Source organism: Halichoerus grypus, chromosome 2, assembly GCF_964656455.1.
Source record: "Halichoerus grypus chromosome 2, mHalGry1.hap1.1, whole genome shotgun sequence".
Taxonomy (NCBI): Eukaryota; Metazoa; Chordata; class Mammalia; order Carnivora; family Phocidae; genus Halichoerus; species Halichoerus grypus.
The window spans coordinates 180,129,458-180,147,974 of NC_135713.1; the positions used below are offsets into that span (position 1 = coordinate 180,129,458).

Below are 18,517 nucleotides of genomic sequence, written 5' to 3' on the forward strand. Positions count from 1 at the left end.
TTATTTACGCTTACTTTTAGCCAGGCAATGCACTAAGTACTTCATATACATAAGCTCATTAAGCTTTACTATAGCCATAATGACATAGGTGTTATTATTCCCATCCCAAAGATGGAGAGATCAAGGCCCAAAAAGGTAAAGAAACTAGCCTATGATTACATAGCTAGTAAGTGACCATGTCAGGATTCTAGTCTCTTGTGACTCCCAAAGCCATTATTCCTAAATGTTGTCGGTATCTTTCATCATGTTTTCTCATCTGTAAAGTAGTTAGAATAAAATAGTGTACCTCACAGGAATTGTAAAGGTAAAATAAAGAATCATAGAAAACTACTATGAACACTATAGAATATTGTTTGTGTTTAAGTAGGCTCCATGCCCAGTGTGGAGCCCAACACGGGGCGACCCTGAGATAAAGACCTGAGCTGAGATTGAGAGTCGCATGCTTAACTGACTGAGCCACCCATGCACCCCTAGAATATTGTCAATATTAACAAAGAGACATATTTAAACAGGAGATTTAATGTAAATTTACACTAACCCCCCCATTTAACAATATGCAATCATGGCTTAACAAAATCTCACTTTCTTTCAGCCAACCTTCCCCTAAACCTACACCTTTGAGCCAAAACCTTAGGAGGATTTGTGCATAAATCCGGCATGCTTTGGTAATTCAGAGTAGCTTGACCTGAAAAGCTGCTCATAGACAGGCAGCTTTCCCCATTTGCTGGCGACATCTCTCAATTCTGGCCTCCAGCTCTTGATTTGCTTCTCTCTGGGGAGTGAGGGTTTTCAAAGGATAGCTTATTATTCTCTTGGATCTTCTCTTCTATTCCTCTTTTTAGGGGAAGAAAGGGAATGTTTTAAGAGGGCTGGATCAAAACCATTTTATACCATGAACCCTCCATGGATATTTTCCCCCCATCACTCTTTTGTTTCAGTTATAAAACCTTAGTGTGGGAGGATTACAGTTTGTGTTCTGGTAAAGTTAAAGTAATGATAATATTTCTTCATGCAATAATTCTTATTTTTTTTTAGGAATGTCTTTAGCATGCTTTTAGCTCATTTACAAGCTCATGTGTTAGCTTATAGCAATAGTAAACGACCCTGAGTTCTGAAATAAGAAATTTATATAATAGTTTTTAAAAACATATTCAAGTATTATATGGATTTTTAAAATTCTAACAAGTTTTACACTTTGGAATAATTTTGAGATGGGAACACAGGTAGATTTGCTTCATTTCAGTTTATTTTTATTGAGGTTAATATTAAAACTTGTTTACATTTTTTGAATAAAAACCAACTAGCTAAAGGAGTTTAGATGTGGCAGTTAAGGGTCTAATTTAGGAACAATCTATAATTAAGTGCTTATAACAGAAAAACCGTAAGGTATATAAGTTACCTAGAGATAATTTAGAGTTGATTTTGTTTCTACCCCCCCGCCCCCAGAAATATCTGGCCTACTACACTTACACTTGAAAATAAAAAAATAGGACTGACTCAATGCTAATTCTGCTCTAGAAAAATGTTCTATTTTAATTGTATTTTAATATTTACTTTTCATACAGCTCACTCAAATATATTTTCATTAAATCATGTTTCTATTACAAAATACAGCACTGTTTCTTTTAGTCACTGATGTGAATTTACCTCATTTTATTCATTATTCTGGGATCTCTTTACTCTAATCAGATCTGCTGCCTAGGGTCACCTGACATCTAGCTCATCCTTTGTTCTGTGCTTTTGCTCATGGTACTTCCTTCACTTAGGAAGATCTCCTTCATCCGTCAATTGATGTTTACCACTTCTTTCAAGATCTGGATGACGTCTGATTTTTGCTAAGAAATTTCTGCAGGTTGTGACAAATTCTTTACTATGTACTAATTTGGGGGGTGAGGGGAGGATGCAAAATTGAATTAAAGGATGGGAGCTTTTGTTTCTGCTCTAAAAACATCCCCTGAAGTATTATTTGAGCTACACCCTAGTCAGTGGGTTCTGTAACATTAATAATAATAACAAAATTTACTGAGCTTATGCTATGTACCAATTACAATGCTAAGTGCTTGATATACATGATCTCATTTAATATGCATAAAGACCCATGAGGCAACTATTTCAAGGTTACACGGCTAATAAGTTGGAAGCAAAGAAATGAACCTCTACATTTGCATTCAGAGCCTGTGCCCTCACTACACCACACTCAGGCCACTTCTTCCCTTATCCACTTTGTTCACGTCTTCACACTATCTGTGACAAGATAGTATGTTCCTTCGAGTACAGAAACCACCCACACTCTGCTCTAGTTAACAAAGAACACCGCAAACTGTAGTTATTCAATAAAATAAACACATACATATGTTTTCTAATCTGAATAATGAAGGTTTTTTTTTCTTAACCTGATGTTTTATTTCACCATAGACTATTAAGAATCTCATGGAAAATATCCTAATTCCTTCATAATTCCTACTAAACTATGTTTTCTATGTACATGACATGCTTAGTAAGTGCTTCCTGAATTAATAAAAGGCTAAGAGAGGCAATGAGCAGTCCAATTACTTTCAAAATTAAAAACATATTACATAAATGTATCCTCACTATTGTTTGCTTCTTTCATTTATGTATTTTTTCTTCTTCACGTGTGTTCACAGTTTAACATAAAAACAATACATCAAGAGAATGGAAATTAAATACATAAAGAGGATAATACTAATAAAGTTTCTAAGAGTCAAGGAATCCCACTAAGTAAAAGGGCATATAATTTATGACTAGAGATTGCTACCAACCCACTGGTAAATACTGCTCCAAACTATTAGAGGAAACTATTATGGAATCCACTATAAATTCCTGTTAAGTGTGGTACCTGTGTGCTGTGGTCTGAATGTGTCCTCCCCAAATACAGATGTCGAAATCCTAACCCCCAAGATAATGGTATTCGGAGATGAGGCTTTTAGGAGGAGCTGAGGTCATGAGGGTGGAGCTCTCCTGAATGGGATTAGTGTTCTGATTGAAGAGACCCCACAGGTCTCCATGTGAAGACAGGATGGGAAATCTGCAACCTGAAGAAGGCTCTCACCGGGACCATGCTAGCACCATGATCCTGGATTTCCAGCGACCAGAACTGTTAGAAATACATGTCTTTTGTTTATAAGCTACCCAGTCTGTGGTGTTTTGTTATAGCAGCCCAAATGGACTGAGATACTATGTAATTTATGCTAATCTGTCCTTATTATGCAATTCTGATCTAGATTAATGCTATTGAAAATTAAAATATACAGGTAAAAATTTGTATTATAATTTTTAGACATATGTAATTAACTTTTCTATTTGCATTGGTTTTTGATGGTTGTTGTGCTTAATTTTTGGAGATAATTTAAAGGGAAAGCTTTTTCTTGATATTGGAGCCACTAATAGATGCTTCACAGTTTGATAAAAATTATTTTTTTATGGGTGACACAATTAATACTTTATTGTTTTAAAAAGTTAGCAAATCATTTCATGGTATTTATAACTAATACTATTCAATTCATAATACTGATTTTCTTTTAAATTAACATCTATACAATCTCTTCTTAAAAAAAAACATATTTCTTTTCTTAAGTTATGCTCCCATCTATAATTTCTCTGAAAGGTGCATTTAATAAACCTCACCGGTATTTCCCTAAAAGGAAAAGGCAACCTAATCTTGATTTAAAGAAGAGTTTACATTATTTGATTTCAACAGTTCATTGATTATTACAGCTTCATAGACACCGTTATGATAATGCGTATTAAAATTTCAACGCTTTGTTCAGGAAACTTTCTAATAAAAGACATAATCTAACAGGGACCATTGCACAATACATTCATTTTACTCTTTTATCCATTGAAGGAAAAAAGGCATAATGCATCCTTCTTTAAAGTCTATTAAATCACATTATGTACTCCTCATTGAGAAAGAGTAATTGAAAGAAATAACAGTAAAGAGGAATTAAATGTGGCCAACAGACACATGAAAAAGTGTTCAATATCGCTCAGCATCAGGGAAATCCAAATCAAAACCTCAATGAGATACCACCTCACACCAGTCAGAATGGCTAAAATTAACAAGTCAGGAAATGACAGATGTTGGCGGGGATGCGGAGAAAGGGGAACCCTCCTACACTGTTGGTGGGAATGCAAGCTGGTGCAGCCACTCTGGAAAACAGTATGGAGGTTCCTCAAAAAGTTGAAAATAGAGCTACCATACGATCCAGCAATTGCACTACTGGGTATTTACCCCAAAGATACAAAAGTAGGGACCCGAAAGGCTACGTGCACCCCGATGTTTATAGCAGCAATGTCCACAATAGCCAAACTGTGGAAAGAGCCAAGACGTCCATCAACAGATGAATGGATAAAGAAGATGTGGTATATATATACAATGGAATATTATGCAGCCATCAAAAGGAATGAGATCTTGCCATTTGCAACGACGTGGATGGAACTGGAGGGTATTATGCTGAGCGAAATAAGTCAAACAGAGAAAGACATGTATCATATGACCTCACTGATATGAGGAATTCTTAATCTCAGGAAACAAACTGAGGGTTGCTGGAGTGGGGGGTGGGGTGGGAGGGATGGGGTGACTGGGTGATGGTCACTGGGGAGGGTATGTGTGCTGGTAAACGCTGTGAATTGTGCAAGACTGTTGAATCTCAGATCTGTACCTCTGAAACAAATAATGCAATATATGTTAAGAAAGAAAAAAAGAAGAAGAAGAATGTAGCAGGAGGGGAAGAATGAAGGGGGGGAAATCGGAGGGGGAGAAGAACCATGAGAGACGATGGACTCTGAAAAACAAACTGAGGGTTCTAGAGGGGAGGGGGTTGGGAGGATGGGTTAGCCTGGTGATGGGTATTGAGGAGGGCACGTTCTGCATGGAGCACTGGGTGTTATGCACAAACAATGAATCATGGAACACTATATCTAAAACTAATGATGTAATGTATGGGGATTAACATAATAATAAAAAATTTAAATTAAAAAAAAAAAAAAAAAAAAAAGAGGAATTAAATGTGCATTTACCTGTATTAGACATATCCGTAGGGCTGTTTTCCAAAGAAGTGACTGGAGTCTGTTCTGTTTTCTTGTATCCAGTTTTTATCTATGAAAGAAAAGGAAGAAAATAAAATGTCATTTTCTAAAGTAGGTCAAAGACCAGACTAGAAGCTCACGTTAACATAAAAAGAATGGTTTAAGAGATTAAAGCAGCGGTCCAAAAAATCAGAGATCTCTAAAATTTTGGTATATTTACCTCTAAACAAAGCATTTCAGAATTAAAGGTAACAACTGCTTTCAGCTCTACCATGTCCAAGGACAATAAAATATAAGGCCATGAACCTTATCTTTGAAAACGTATTATAACCCCAAATAAAAAAAGTATAAGGGGCTGACAGAAAATCTTACACTCTGTATCTTATTAGCAGGTCCCTGAAACTGAAATTGCCTTTGACGAATTTTATTCCATTGACTGAAAGCCTACCTGAGCTCCTATTTTGTTTCATAGCTAACATAGACTTTAAGAGTATATGCTCTATTTTATAACTTTGATTTGTTAGGGCACTGTAGCAATTAGCAATCAACTGTCGATTCTGATGTAGAAACTCCCCCCTCTGTGTGAGTCTACTGGGGTGATCTATGCACATGTGAGGGAACCATATCCACCTATACCGGGTAATCAGGATCAGCCTTACTGTGCAGGAAAAAAAGGAACAAAAGGAAGACTGCCTGTCTTCAGTCAAACAGGAAACAGAAATAAGAATACATTAAACCATATCAGAGACTTTCTGAAAATAAATATGACATTCCTAACACAGTTTTGAGTGACAACGAGGCATATCTCCGTGAGGCCATTCCTGATCATGATTTTCTGGACAAAAGACACACTGACTTGAAAAACTGTATTACTGATAGCACAGTATAAAAATATTACACAGAAAAAAAAGAACTTTCAAGGAATTACCAATCTGTTAAAAAACTGCACTACCAAAATTATAATTCTATTGTATATAACAAACATAAAAACAGGGGATTTATGGACTGCATAAGTATACAGAGAAGTGTAAGATTACCTGATTTATCCTAAAAGAAGATAAAATGGTGTCTGTAGTTTGGGGAGTGGATGATGTCTTTGGAATTAGTATTTCAGGGGGAGAAGGAAGAAGGCTAAATGTCGAGACTTGAGGTCCATATTCTCCAGAAGCTTGTAAAAGAGAGGTACAAGATGGATTTTCTGGATGACTGCCATCAGATTTTTGTCTTATGAACGCTATCTCCCAAGCAGATTCTGACCTAGCATTAAAAAGAAATCACTTTATGGACATAGTGTGGATACAGTACAACTAAATTTTAAGATAATGTTTCAAATATTATTAAAATATACTTATTTTAGGGGGTGTCTGGGTGGCTTAGTTGGTTAAGCGTCTGACTCTTTATTTCAGCTCAGGTCACAATCTCAGGGTTGTGAGATCGAGCCCCATGTTGGGTTCTGCTGCTCAGCGGGGAGTCTGCTTGAGATTCTCTCTCTTCCTCTCCCTCTGCCCTCCCCCACCCCAGCTCACATGCATGCTCCCCCTAAAACTAAATAAATGAATAAATAAGTAAAAAATAAAAAATACATATTTCTTTTAGGATCTAAAGTATTTAAATCTCTTAAATTACTGTTTTTGAGAAGACATGGTAATTAACTCATTCTATCTTATGGATAGGATAAGTTACCTCAACTTGGCTCTGGTAATTATGCTTTTCGCTTCTTCAAAGGATACACCAATCATAGATTCCTTGTTTATTGAGACAAGTTGATCTCCTGGCTTCAAACGTCCATCCTAACAAAAGTAGTAATATATATAAAGAAACTAATAATGATGGTGTTTAAAAAAAAAACAACAACAACTAATTGATGCAACTAAACCAAAGAAAAATTTTAGTGAACAGTCTCTTAAAGAAGGCGTAAAAAGAAAATGCTGGACAAAAAACCTCAATAGCAAAAAGTTTTGACTAAAGCTGGTTTGCTTACATGCATGAATGAAATGGAACAGTTCGTGTATATGCGAGCTCAATTTGCACACTAAGGAATCCTGAAGACACAGCCCAGTACAGCAGGAAAAGACCCATTTTAAAAGCTTGGTACTGGGGCGCCTGGGTGGCTCAGTCGGTTAAGCATCGGCCTTTGGCTCAGGTCATGATCCCATGGTTCTGGGATTGAGCCCCATGACGGGCTCCCTGCTCGGTGGGAAGTCTGCTTGTCCCTCTCTCTCTGCCCTCTCGTGCTTGCGCTCTCTCTCAAATAAATAAAACCTTAAAAAAAGATTGGTACTATGAGACAGATACAGCTCTGACTCTGTGATAAAGTAAATCAAGTAAGTCCAGAATATTTCAGAAAATAAGGCTCATTCACTTTAGTTTCTAAGCATTCCTGCATCTCTCATCCCACAAAACTGGTAAGGTTGATTCCACAGTAAGGCTTTTAAAAATTCAGTCAAAGATCTTAATTAGATTGATTCTACCCATATTTCAGCTCTTTACTGGATCTGCTGTACTGCCCGTGAGGCAGGCCTAGCTGGTTGTACATACATCTTTGGTCAAGTCCTGCTAAAGATGACCACTTACAACCAGCTTCCTCACACTGTCTGCTAAGACCTGGCTCTGGCTGTCACCAGCCTAACTGGATCAGACGGAGCCTACTGATTACAAGATTTAATGCATCTGTTAGGCAAGTTTCCCAGTCTTCACCTGTCTTTTTTTCTCAATTCAAACAGGAAAAGAAGAATGAGCGCTCTTCATTTTCAGTTCCTAAGACTTGTCTCAATTATCATTTACACAAAGACAGAAAGCAGTATTTATGTAACTGGGGAAGAAGCTTATAATGGTTAAAAAGCTGGATTTTCACCCTAATGGCATTTAAGTAAGTTCCACAAATTCAAGGAAATATCTTTCTTCAAAGTGATATCTAAGATATATCCCTTGGATAACTGATCTTTGATCTGAACTTAATTACACACAATAATGGTGATTTATGGTTACTTTACAACTAAATAACAGTTTTTTTTTTTAAACCAATTTTTTAAGATTATTTATTTATTTATTTTAGAAGGAGAGTGTGAGGGGCGGGGGAAGAGCAGAGGGGAAAAGAATCTCAAGAAGATTTCACGCTGAGCGGGAGCCCAACAGGGCTGGATCCCATGACCCTGAGATCATGACCTGGGCGGAAAACAAGAGTCAGAAACTTGACTGACTGTGCCACCCAGGCGCCCACTAAGTGTCTTTTTAAAAAACAAAAATAACTATTGAGGGACACTTGGGCGGCACAGTCAGTTAAGCATCCCACTCTTGGTTTTGGCTCAGGTCGTGATCTTGGGGTCATGAGACCGAGCCCCACATTTGGCTCCACACTCAGTGTGGAGTGTGCTTAAGACTCCCTCTCCCTTTGCCCTTCCCCCTGGTCCCTCTCTCTCAAATAAACAAATCATAATATAAACAAATATAATATATATAATATAAAACATATATAATATAAAACAAATATAATATAAAAAAATAAAAAGACACTGCTATCTCTTACATTGAAAACTGAGTACACAGGAAGATAAATAAATAAACATAAAATATCAAAAAAACTTTATGGAAACATGTTATTTCAAATACTATGTAAAAGACACTATCATCTAAATGCATAATGACTCTATGACCCTTCTAAATTACAAACATTATTTTAAAAATTAAACTGAAAAAGGAAATTTGATTTTAAAAAATACATAAAATTTGGAAATTTATATTTTATAAATATAACTAGCAAAGTCAGAGAACATAACACAGTGGCTATATTCACAAGTGATTTTTTTTCCCCTTCCACTGATTAATGTATGAGGAGTAAAACACAATAGTCATGCTGGAAAAGACTAAGCAGTATGGAGAGAGTATCCACCATATGGATCCTACATGTTCAGTAACATGAAAGAGCTGATTTTGTAAAATTTTGTGAACACGGTTCTGTATGGCTGGGCCCATACCTTATTACAGAGTTTGGTTACATGTGCATTTAAATCAACTCTACCCAGACATACTTAGACACTCACATACATTAGCTTACAATTTAATACGTGAAAATTTTAGTTTCAGGACAGTTATCTACTCAAAGTTAAGATGAAATGGCAACAAACAAGAGAAACAAACTTTTTGCCACAGGCAAAAAGATAAGGTTAATAATTGGGAGAATGAACAAAATCGCAGGGTGCTTATTTACAGGAGGAAGGGTGGGGAATGTAGGGAATGTGATCAGGAATGCCTCAGTAGCACTGAAGACTTTCTACTTTTTAAGTCAAGTGGTGAACTCTAAGCAGATTCATAGGTGTTCATTCTATTATTATGCTTCATTTACATGTGTCAAGTATCACATTATTAAAAAGAAGAGGGGCACCTGGTTGGCTCAGTCGATAGAGCATGCAACTCTTGATCTCAGGGTCGTGAGTTCAATCCCTATATTGGGCATGGAGCCTACTTAAAAAAATAAATAAAATAAAATAAAATAGAAAAGAAATTCTCCATCTCCCAAAATAAAAAGAGCTCATAACATCTGCCCGGAAATTAACTAGCTGAATTATGTTTTGATTCTATATTCCAAAACAGGTACTGGAAGTAAGGTACAAATGGAGAAATTTTTAATGTAATTTTAAAATAAGTAAATTAGGGGCGCCTGGGTGGCTCACTCATTAAGCGTCTGCCTTCGGCTCAGGTCATGATCCCAGGGTCCTGGGATCGAGCCCCGTGTCGGGCTCCCTGCTCCGCGGGAGACCTGCTTCTCCCTCTCCCACTCCCACTGCTTATGTTCCCTCTCTTGCTGTGTCTCTCTCTGTCAAATAAATAAAATCTTTTAAAAAATAAAAAAATAAAAAATAATAAAATAAGTAAATTAATAAATAAGAAAAATTAAATAAATGTCATTACTAAATCCAGCTCTAGGCCATTTGGAATCTACAAAATAGTTCCTTACTGGATCAGCTTAGTAAGGTAGATTACAGCTGAAATTTAATGGCTATACTAGTACTGACTTGTATCACAAAGCCTGGCAACAATTTAGGGGAAAAATGGAGAAAATGAAGAAAGCCCTGTTTCACTGGAGCAAAGCATATAAAGGACACTAACAAGGAAAGAAAGGATTTTTTAGAATCGGGGTGGCCGATGGTAATAACAGTAAATATTGTCAGATGACAATTCTTTCAACTGGGCAGGAGCCTTCAGAGGTAGTGGACAGAAGGGGAAAGAGCACGGGGTCTGGCAGCCAGACACACCTAAATACAAACTTGAGCCCTACAACTTGCTAGCTAGATGTTCATCAACAGATAGAGGGAGGGGAAAGGGGCTGGGGGAGGCACATAATCTCATCCACGAGAAACACAGAACTACATTCAAAACTATTTGAGGAAGCTCCTGTGTCCATGCGTCTCATACAGACCACAGCCAGCCGTGAGGGTTGCAGAGAAAAAAGCTACAGAAAACAGAGGTAGGCAATAGGGTTTCGGCAGACCTATTATTTCCCACTCCTCCTCTCATACCGTACAGTATTAGCAACACAGAGGGAAAAGCTCTCGTGAACACAATATAGCGTATCTTATATTAAAGCACACTGATGCACTGAAGGAGCATTTTCAGGACGCCTGGGTGGCTCAGTCAGTTAAGCGTCTGCCTTCGGCTCAGGTCATGATCCCAGGTGTCAGGCTCCCTGCTCGGTGGGGACTCTGCTTCTCCCTCTCCCTCTGCCCCTCCCAACTGCTCATGCTCTGTCTCTCTTGCGTGCGCACTCTCTCTCAAATAAATTAATAAAATCGTAGGGGAAAAAAAACCCAACAAATTGAAGGAGCATTTTCCAGCAGGACAAAGTCAGAGAAGAGAGGAAGAATAATGCCTTCTGACGGTGAATTCTGGTGTTTATATATTTTTTTCTTTCTAAAAAGTATTTATAGTGGTGTTTTTTTTTTCTTTGCCCCCTAGAACAAGATCTTAGCTGATCATGTGAATTTCTGAACCTGTTTAAAAGTCAGAACCTGCAAACTCAAAGGTATTTCTTTGAGTCAGGCATTCAAGCCAGTGAGTCCTGCCCCAGTTGGATGAATGTATATGTGAAGATACTAGCTTTGGGGACATGCCAAGGCCTCTTCCACACTGTCTGGGTTCAGATATGGCAGTTAAGGAACAACTGTACACTTTCACGTGCTCACCTTCAGAATCTGCTTTTCTTCCCGTTGACATTTACAAAGACGTTGAAAGTGATAACATACACCTGACCATTTAAACGCTTCTGTTGAAAACTACCAGCGCTGTTCATTTATGATGACCATTATATAGTTTTCTAAATAACATATTACCATATTACCATACCACCTACACGGCCTGACTCTGATTTAACTAACTCGTTAGTCCTAAATATTAAGGAACGCTCCTGCAAGACTCCTGGTTCCTCTCCCACACTTTCAGAAACTGTCAACTTCTTCTATTGCCTGCCAATTATTAATGTGAATTTAGACAAGTTGCTTAATCTCTATGAGACTTCATTTTCTTAGCTGTAAAGTGGAGATAAATACCTGTCACACAAGGTTGCTATTAGTAATTAAATGACATACATAAATTCTACAAATTCTAAAACTGTAGGTGTTAAATAAAAGTGAGTTGAATCAAAATTCCATGCCTGCTGTAATTTTCACATTGATAGCAAATTTAATCCTGTTACTCCTCAAATTAAGAACCTTTAGGGATGCTTGGGTGGCTCAGTTGGTTAAGTGTCCAACTCTTGATTCGGCTCAGGTCATGATCTCAGGACTCCGCGCTGGGTATGGAGCCTGCTTAAGATTTTCTCTCCCTTTTCCCCTAATTCCCTTCTCTCAAACAACAACAACAAAACAAAAACAAAAACAAAACCCTTTAATGGCTGCCCAGGGGTAAGAAAAGTTGAAACTCCTTAACTTCCCAAACCCAGCACAACAAGCTAGCTGCAACCAACTTTTTTCAGCCTCACTCTTCACCTTCCCTCCTCAACACATATATTCTTCATTCTAGTCTCAGAAAATGTTCTTCAAAGCAGCCATGATCTTTGGAACCCTAATGCTTTTACACATCCTAATTCCTGTCTAGAATGCCACCACCAACCCCGCCACTTCTCCGATAAACTCGCACTTAAACTTCACAGCCATATGCAAACATTTTCTCTGCGGTAAGTTTGCCCCACTGCCTGGAATTACTTAATTGTTCCTTTCTTTCTGCTCCAAAAGCACTTTTACTTACCTCTGTTATTACACTTACTTTGTACTGTCCCTATCTGTTTACGTATCTTTTTCTCTCCCATTAGAGCACATTAATCCAGCAACTTCCAAACTAGCAGCACTGATTATTTCAGTTGGCCAGAACCATGTCCTTTTCATAGTGCCAGGTACAGAGTAAGTCCACAATCAATTAATCAGGGCCAGGAAACAGTCTGAGGAAATTAAGGTGGCCTCTGACAGAAGTAATAATGGCAAAGGAGAAAAGAGAGTGACTTGTAAAGTGAACCCTCTTGTCTGCTACCCCTTTAGCTTCCATCAATGGGACCGGTTTCTTTACACTGTGCCATCCAGAGGCCTTGGTCCCAGTTCCAGGGATATGCTCAGCATATTCTGAAAACAGACTTCCTCTGAAAGATAAATATGTCCTACTTCAATCCTTTGTGAACAATGACTAACCATGAGTATTTATATCTGCGTGATCATTGTCTTCACCTATAGGGTTTGATCAAAAAAAAAAAAAAGTCCTTAATTTATCAAATTTAAAGTGACACTGCTTGTAAGATACACCATTTTTTTATGTAGCGCTAAAATAAGAAAATGCTGCCAATTACCCAATGAAATTGACTGTAAGAATCATCCCATAGAGCTTATACGTGTGTGCTTTAATATATGTCTTAGGATCAGTTAAATGAAATATGAAATGTAGTTATCAGGTTTGAGGAAAAGCTTTTGATTACTGCCTGCTTTCTTTACACTATTAGCAGAAAAACAAAGAAACAAACAGGAATGTTGGAAACTTCAAAGACATTTCGTGTCCAGTATCTGACACAAAGGGCCAGGGAAGAGAGGTGCTTGGTGTGAGCCAGATGATGGCAGTGGAATAGCAAAGAGGCAGATTAGTAACTCTCAGAAACATGACAGAATGCCTAAGGGATCATTCATTCATAAATATTAACTGAGCAATTAGTTATGTCCAGGCATCACACTGGGGACGAAGGATATTATTGTGAATAAAATCAGATAGAATCCTTACACTTAGGCAACATACTGTCTTGTGGTTCAGACAGTTGATAAAACAATCACGGATATAGATGTATGTTTACAAACTGAGATAGGTGATACAAAGGAAAGGAACAGGATCTAGGAGCACATATAGGAAAAAAGATCTGGACTAAACTGGAGGGCACAGAGGCGCCTGGGTGGCTCAGTCGGTTAAGCATCTGTCTTCAGCTCACGTCATGATCTCAGGGTCCTGGGATCGAGCCCCACATCAGGCTCCCTGCTCAGGGGGAGTCTGCTTCTCCCTCTCCTTCTGCCCCTCCCCACCTGCTTGTCCTCTTTTCCTCAAATAAAATCTTAAAAAAAAAAACCAACATAAAATAAACTGGAGGGCACAGAGAACACATTCCTTAGGAATTAGTCTTTGAATAGGTACTTGGAAGTAATGGTAATGGCGGGCGTGGGTGTGTTTCTAGTCAGAGAGAACAGCACATGAGAAAGCTTCCGGGAACTGAAATGAATACCATTCTGGAAGCCTAAAGATGGAAAGTCAGAGAAATACAGGGAAGAAGTCACATTATACAGAGCCTTGCAGGCAAATGAGTATTAGTATGATAGGCTGGGGGAGGGGGAGGGGAAACGTGTGGTGCATAAGAGCAGGAAAAACTATCATGAGGTCTGATAAACTGTGATGGTGGTGGAGATCAAGGAGGCTGATGGGTTCAAGAGATAGAGAGTAAAAAAGGCAACAGCACATGCTAATAAACTGGGTATAGGTATTAAAGGAGAGAAGTAGTTAGGATGCTTTCAGGTTTTCTGACTTTATGCAACTGGAAGGTGTCGTTCACCAAGACTGGGAACAGAGGAAGAAGCTCTGTTTGGGAAGAGATGGGCAGATGAGGGTGTGGTGTGACTATCATGAATCTTGCCTCAGATATAGTGAGTTTGAGATGCCTTAAGGAGATCCAAATGGAAATGCTGACCAAGCAATTGGATATGTGGGTCTAAAGCTCAAAGGACTGTCTCAGCCAGAGAAAGGTCTAAGACTGAACACTGAGGACTTCAGACTGATATGGGACTGGCTGGTGGGGTGAAAAGGGCTTTGGAGTTCTCATAGTTCCTTAACTCAGTACCTAGCATATTTGTTCTCATCCTATAAGCTGCCTCTAACACTTAGCGCTGGGAGAATCTTTCCTTCTATTTCAACTGGAAAAAACGTGTCAAGATGCCCCAAGTTTTAACTCTGAATATGTTTTTCAAAAAACCATGGTGTTTTGGTCACTGAACCAGTACTCTGTGTGTGTGTGTGTGTGTATATTTTTTTTTTTTTGCCATTTGAAAACATTAACGTATGTGCAAGGAAGTGGTGGTGGGGGCTCAGGCAGCTAACCATGATTAACTAAAGATGATTCCTTCTGAGTTCCAACAGCCCCCTTAACATGTGAAGTTTGGGAATATAAATGTTATATAATCCATCTATATGCTTGGGGACTGCTTATACTATTAGCTCTGAAACAATATCATATTAAAATAAAATTAGAGCAAGTGAAAACACTCACATGCATTTAAAAAATATTAAGTTGCTCAATTTAGCAACTTAATAAGGATAATCTATGAGCCTATGTTTCCTATTGTATGAATACATCTACTATTGCAGAAATTTTGTGCAGATTAGAAATTTATTAACATGCCTAACAGTATTTAGAACATAGTAAATGCTACTGTTATTAATAAAAACATTTAAAAATAAAATTGCATCAATTTTGCATTTGCAGAATAAATGTGCACGCAACTCCCCATCTTGAGGAAGTATACAAAAATAAGTGCAAGCATCGCAAGCCTACTCATTCTTCTGTCTTCACCTTTCTCTGTTTTAGCTGTTTCTTCTTTGGACTTGACCAGATATTGTCAAGGAACATTAACAACTCTGTGCTGCTCTCTAGTGGTAAATACAGAATAGAGTCCGTTAAATGACTGCTTTTTGATACCCCTCCAATGAAATTCTAAAAACCAAGAGAAAGTATTTAACTGTAATTTTCAGTCTGCTACCGCTGATAACAGATGAAGAGTCACTCAGCACCTTGCTATCAATTTATTAGTTTAACTACAAGTATTTTTCATGGGAATAAAAAGCACAAACTGATGCTTATCGTAACAGGAAATTTTTATCACTTGTTAGATACCATGATCTGTTATTGCATTATATGAAGTGTGGTTTAAGAAATAGCGTGGCTAGCTTGGCCGCCATCATGAATGACACAGTAACTATCCGGACCAGGAAGTTCATGACTAACCGACTACTTCAGCGGAAACAGATGGTCATTGATGTTCTTCACCCCGGAAAGGCAACAGTACCTAAGATAGAAATTCGGGAAAAACTAGCCAAAATGTACAAGACCACACCAGATGTCATATTTGTGTTTGGATTCAGAACCCATTTTGGTGGTGGCAAGACAACCGGCTTTGGCAGGATTTATGATTCCTTGGATTATGCAAAGAAAAATGAACCCAAACACAGACTTGCAAGACATGGCCTGTATGAGAAGAAAAAGACATCAAGAAAACAGTGAAAAGAACGCAAGAACAGAATGAAGAAAGTCAGGGGGACTGCAAAAGCCAATGTTGGTGCTGGCAAAAAGAAGTGAGCTGGAGATTGGACAACAGAAGGAGTAAAGATGCTGCAGTGGCTTTATCTGTGGTGGTTGTGCAGATTTTTCATGAGAGGATCAATAAACTAAAAATGTTAATGTGAAAAAAAAAGAAATATCGTGACTATAGTGAACATACACACACACACACTCACACACACACATCCCTCAACTAAAGTAGTCCTAAATATCTCAATTCTTACAAGACAAATTTCATTTTTTTTTTTAAAGTTTTATTTATTTATTTGACAGAGAGAGCTCAAGTAGGCAGAGCAGTAGATAGAGGGAGATGGAGAAGCAGGCTCCCCACTGAGCAGGGAGCCCAATGCGGGGCTCGATCCCAGGACCCTGGGATCATGACCTGAGCTGAAGGCAGAGGCTTAACCAACCGAGCCACCCAGTTTTTGTTTGAATTTGTTCAAATTTAGTATTTAAGTATACTTTTATTTGGTTAATAATTTAAATTCAATAGCTACAAATTTATATTTTTGTATTATACTTACAACATGGTAAGTGTATTCTATTATCTCAACAAACTTGAAACAATTGAAATCATTTCTATTATTTTTGCAAATTATTGGTGAAGCTATTTTTTTTCTTAACAAGGAAAAAAAATTCAGTTGACTAGATAAACTGCTTGCTAAACAAGTGTTTGGGATGAGGGTGGGGGTAAGGGCAAGACTATTTACTAAACCAAAACAAATAAGAGAAAAACAACAATATGAACAAACAATGATAAAATGATCCTTTCTCATGCTATATAGCTTGACATTAATACAATATTTTATTAAATTCTTTATATCCTATATCTCTCCAAAAAGGACTGGAGGCAATTTCAACAACAGACATATAGAATCACATTAGTAAAACAGAAATGGCAAATGGAATTCAAGAGAAATGAAAATGCAAATATAGTTAACTAATTTCTTAACTAAGTTGCTGATATTGTGCTTCAAATTTGGATCTGAGCTTCCTAACAACCAGAGCAAAAAAGAAATCATGATTTACATATTTCTTACAGCAAAGAGGAGAGTAAGGCTTTCTAATCCCTACAAAAAAAAAAAAAAAAAGTTCTGGTCTTAATTCTAAATCTAATTTCTCACGTGGGCAACTAATGAGTGATATAATTAACAAACTCAACAAGAATTATTGCAAATTCAGAAATGAGCAGATTTTATATGCTGAGTTTGCTTGTTGGTTTTGCACTTAGGAGAGGCTAAATGAATGTAGTTCAAGTTTAAATGATCCGACTTAATCCAAACTCTCAGAGCAGTAGAGAGATAACATGTCTTCAAATACAATTTCCCTCACCAGGTTTCGAATAAGAGTTAAATAGCACAAATATATAACCTTGGGGCACTGGGTGGCTCAGTCAGTTGAGCGTCTGAAGCTTGGTTTGAGCTCAGGTAATGATCTCAGCGTCCTGAAATGGAGCCCTGCATTGGGCTCTGAGCTCAGTGCAGTGTCTGCTTGTCCCTCTCCCTCTGCCCCTCTCCCTGCTCTTTCTTGAATTTAAAAAACAAAAACAAACAAAAAACATTTCCTTCAAAAAAAAATATATATATATATGACCTTTAGTTAAGAGTCTGAAATCTGTTCTTTTTCTATTTATTTCCTACTCATTTATTAGGTTAAAGCTCCTTGAAGGTAAAGGCCTATCTTCTAGTTCTTGTAGGATCTTTCACTGAGAAATGGTCACAGTGGCGTTCAGTTAATACTAAAAATTTAGTGATGTAGTAGGAAAACAAACCTCACCACTGGTGGTTTGGGTTTTTTTGTGAAGTGTTATTTTATTTTATTTTATTTTTTCCATTTTTACCTTATAACAGTCTCCTCCAGGAATGATTTCCTGAATATATACCAAGGGACCCTCATTCCGGTTAATTCCTCCTAGGATCTTCAGACCAAGGCCTGTTTCCTTGGTAACTGTAATCATCTGAAAGGCAGGATCCCTAAGATAAAGTAAATTAGCATTCACAGGTTAGCCTAGAGATCTGTGCCTACTTTCTCTTTAAACTACTTGCTAAATCAAATTCTTAGATCTAGATAACCCGAAATACTCAGTATATACTAGCAACGACATTTAGAAAAGTATGGTGATAGAAAAGCAATCAAATGGATTCTGTTACCTCTATTATTTATTTATTTTTTTATAAAAACAATCAAACCATAGAAGAAATCACAGCAATAATGTTTATTTCTTTGGAGCAGAACAAAGAAAAATACCTTCCAACATAGGATTTAAATAAATGTAAAGAAGTATTAAAGGTAACTGAAGAGATGTGTCTTTAGCTGACTTTTAGACTACACTGAGGGATTCCAAAATTAAAGATTTTAGTGAGTTAGGTAAGCGACTTTTTAAAAGACATGTCTGCGGCCATTTACAGCAAAATAAATACGACCTCTGCTCGAATCTCAAAAAGAAAAGTTTATCTTTTTAATTTAGGAAGAGTATTTTCTGATAGAAAGCATGTGCTCCATCCATAATTTCCATCAGATGTAAGAGCAATGCCATTAGAAAAGAAGGAACTGTGAAAAGAATTCTGCAAAAGATATACCCCAAGTTGTGTTTCTGAACACTCCAGTTAGAGAGACTTTTACTGG

At 37.4% G+C, this 18,517-nt stretch overlaps 1 protein-coding gene and 1 pseudogene across 3 annotated transcripts in view; one reads left to right on the forward strand and one right to left on the reverse strand.

The window, feature by feature from the left end:
* The window catches only part of STXBP4 (syntaxin binding protein 4), a 221,865-nt gene that overhangs the window by 180,036 nt on the left and 23,312 nt on the right, over positions 1–18,517 (reverse strand). For all 3 annotated transcript variants that reach the window (XM_078065070.1, XM_078065058.1, XM_078065066.1), the window contains exons 3-6: positions 17,733–17,865; positions 6,733–6,839; positions 6,087–6,306; positions 5,041–5,119 (exon numbers count right to left, since the gene is read on the reverse strand). In XM_078065070.1, coding sequence (XP_077921196.1) covers positions 5,041–5,119; positions 6,087–6,306; positions 6,733–6,839; positions 17,733–17,865 — 539 coding nt within the window. The remainder of the gene's footprint in view (positions 1–5,040; positions 5,120–6,086; positions 6,307–6,732; positions 6,840–17,732; positions 17,866–18,517) is intronic.
* LOC118534584 (small ribosomal subunit protein eS24 pseudogene) lies at positions 15,505–16,029 on the forward strand (annotated as a pseudogene).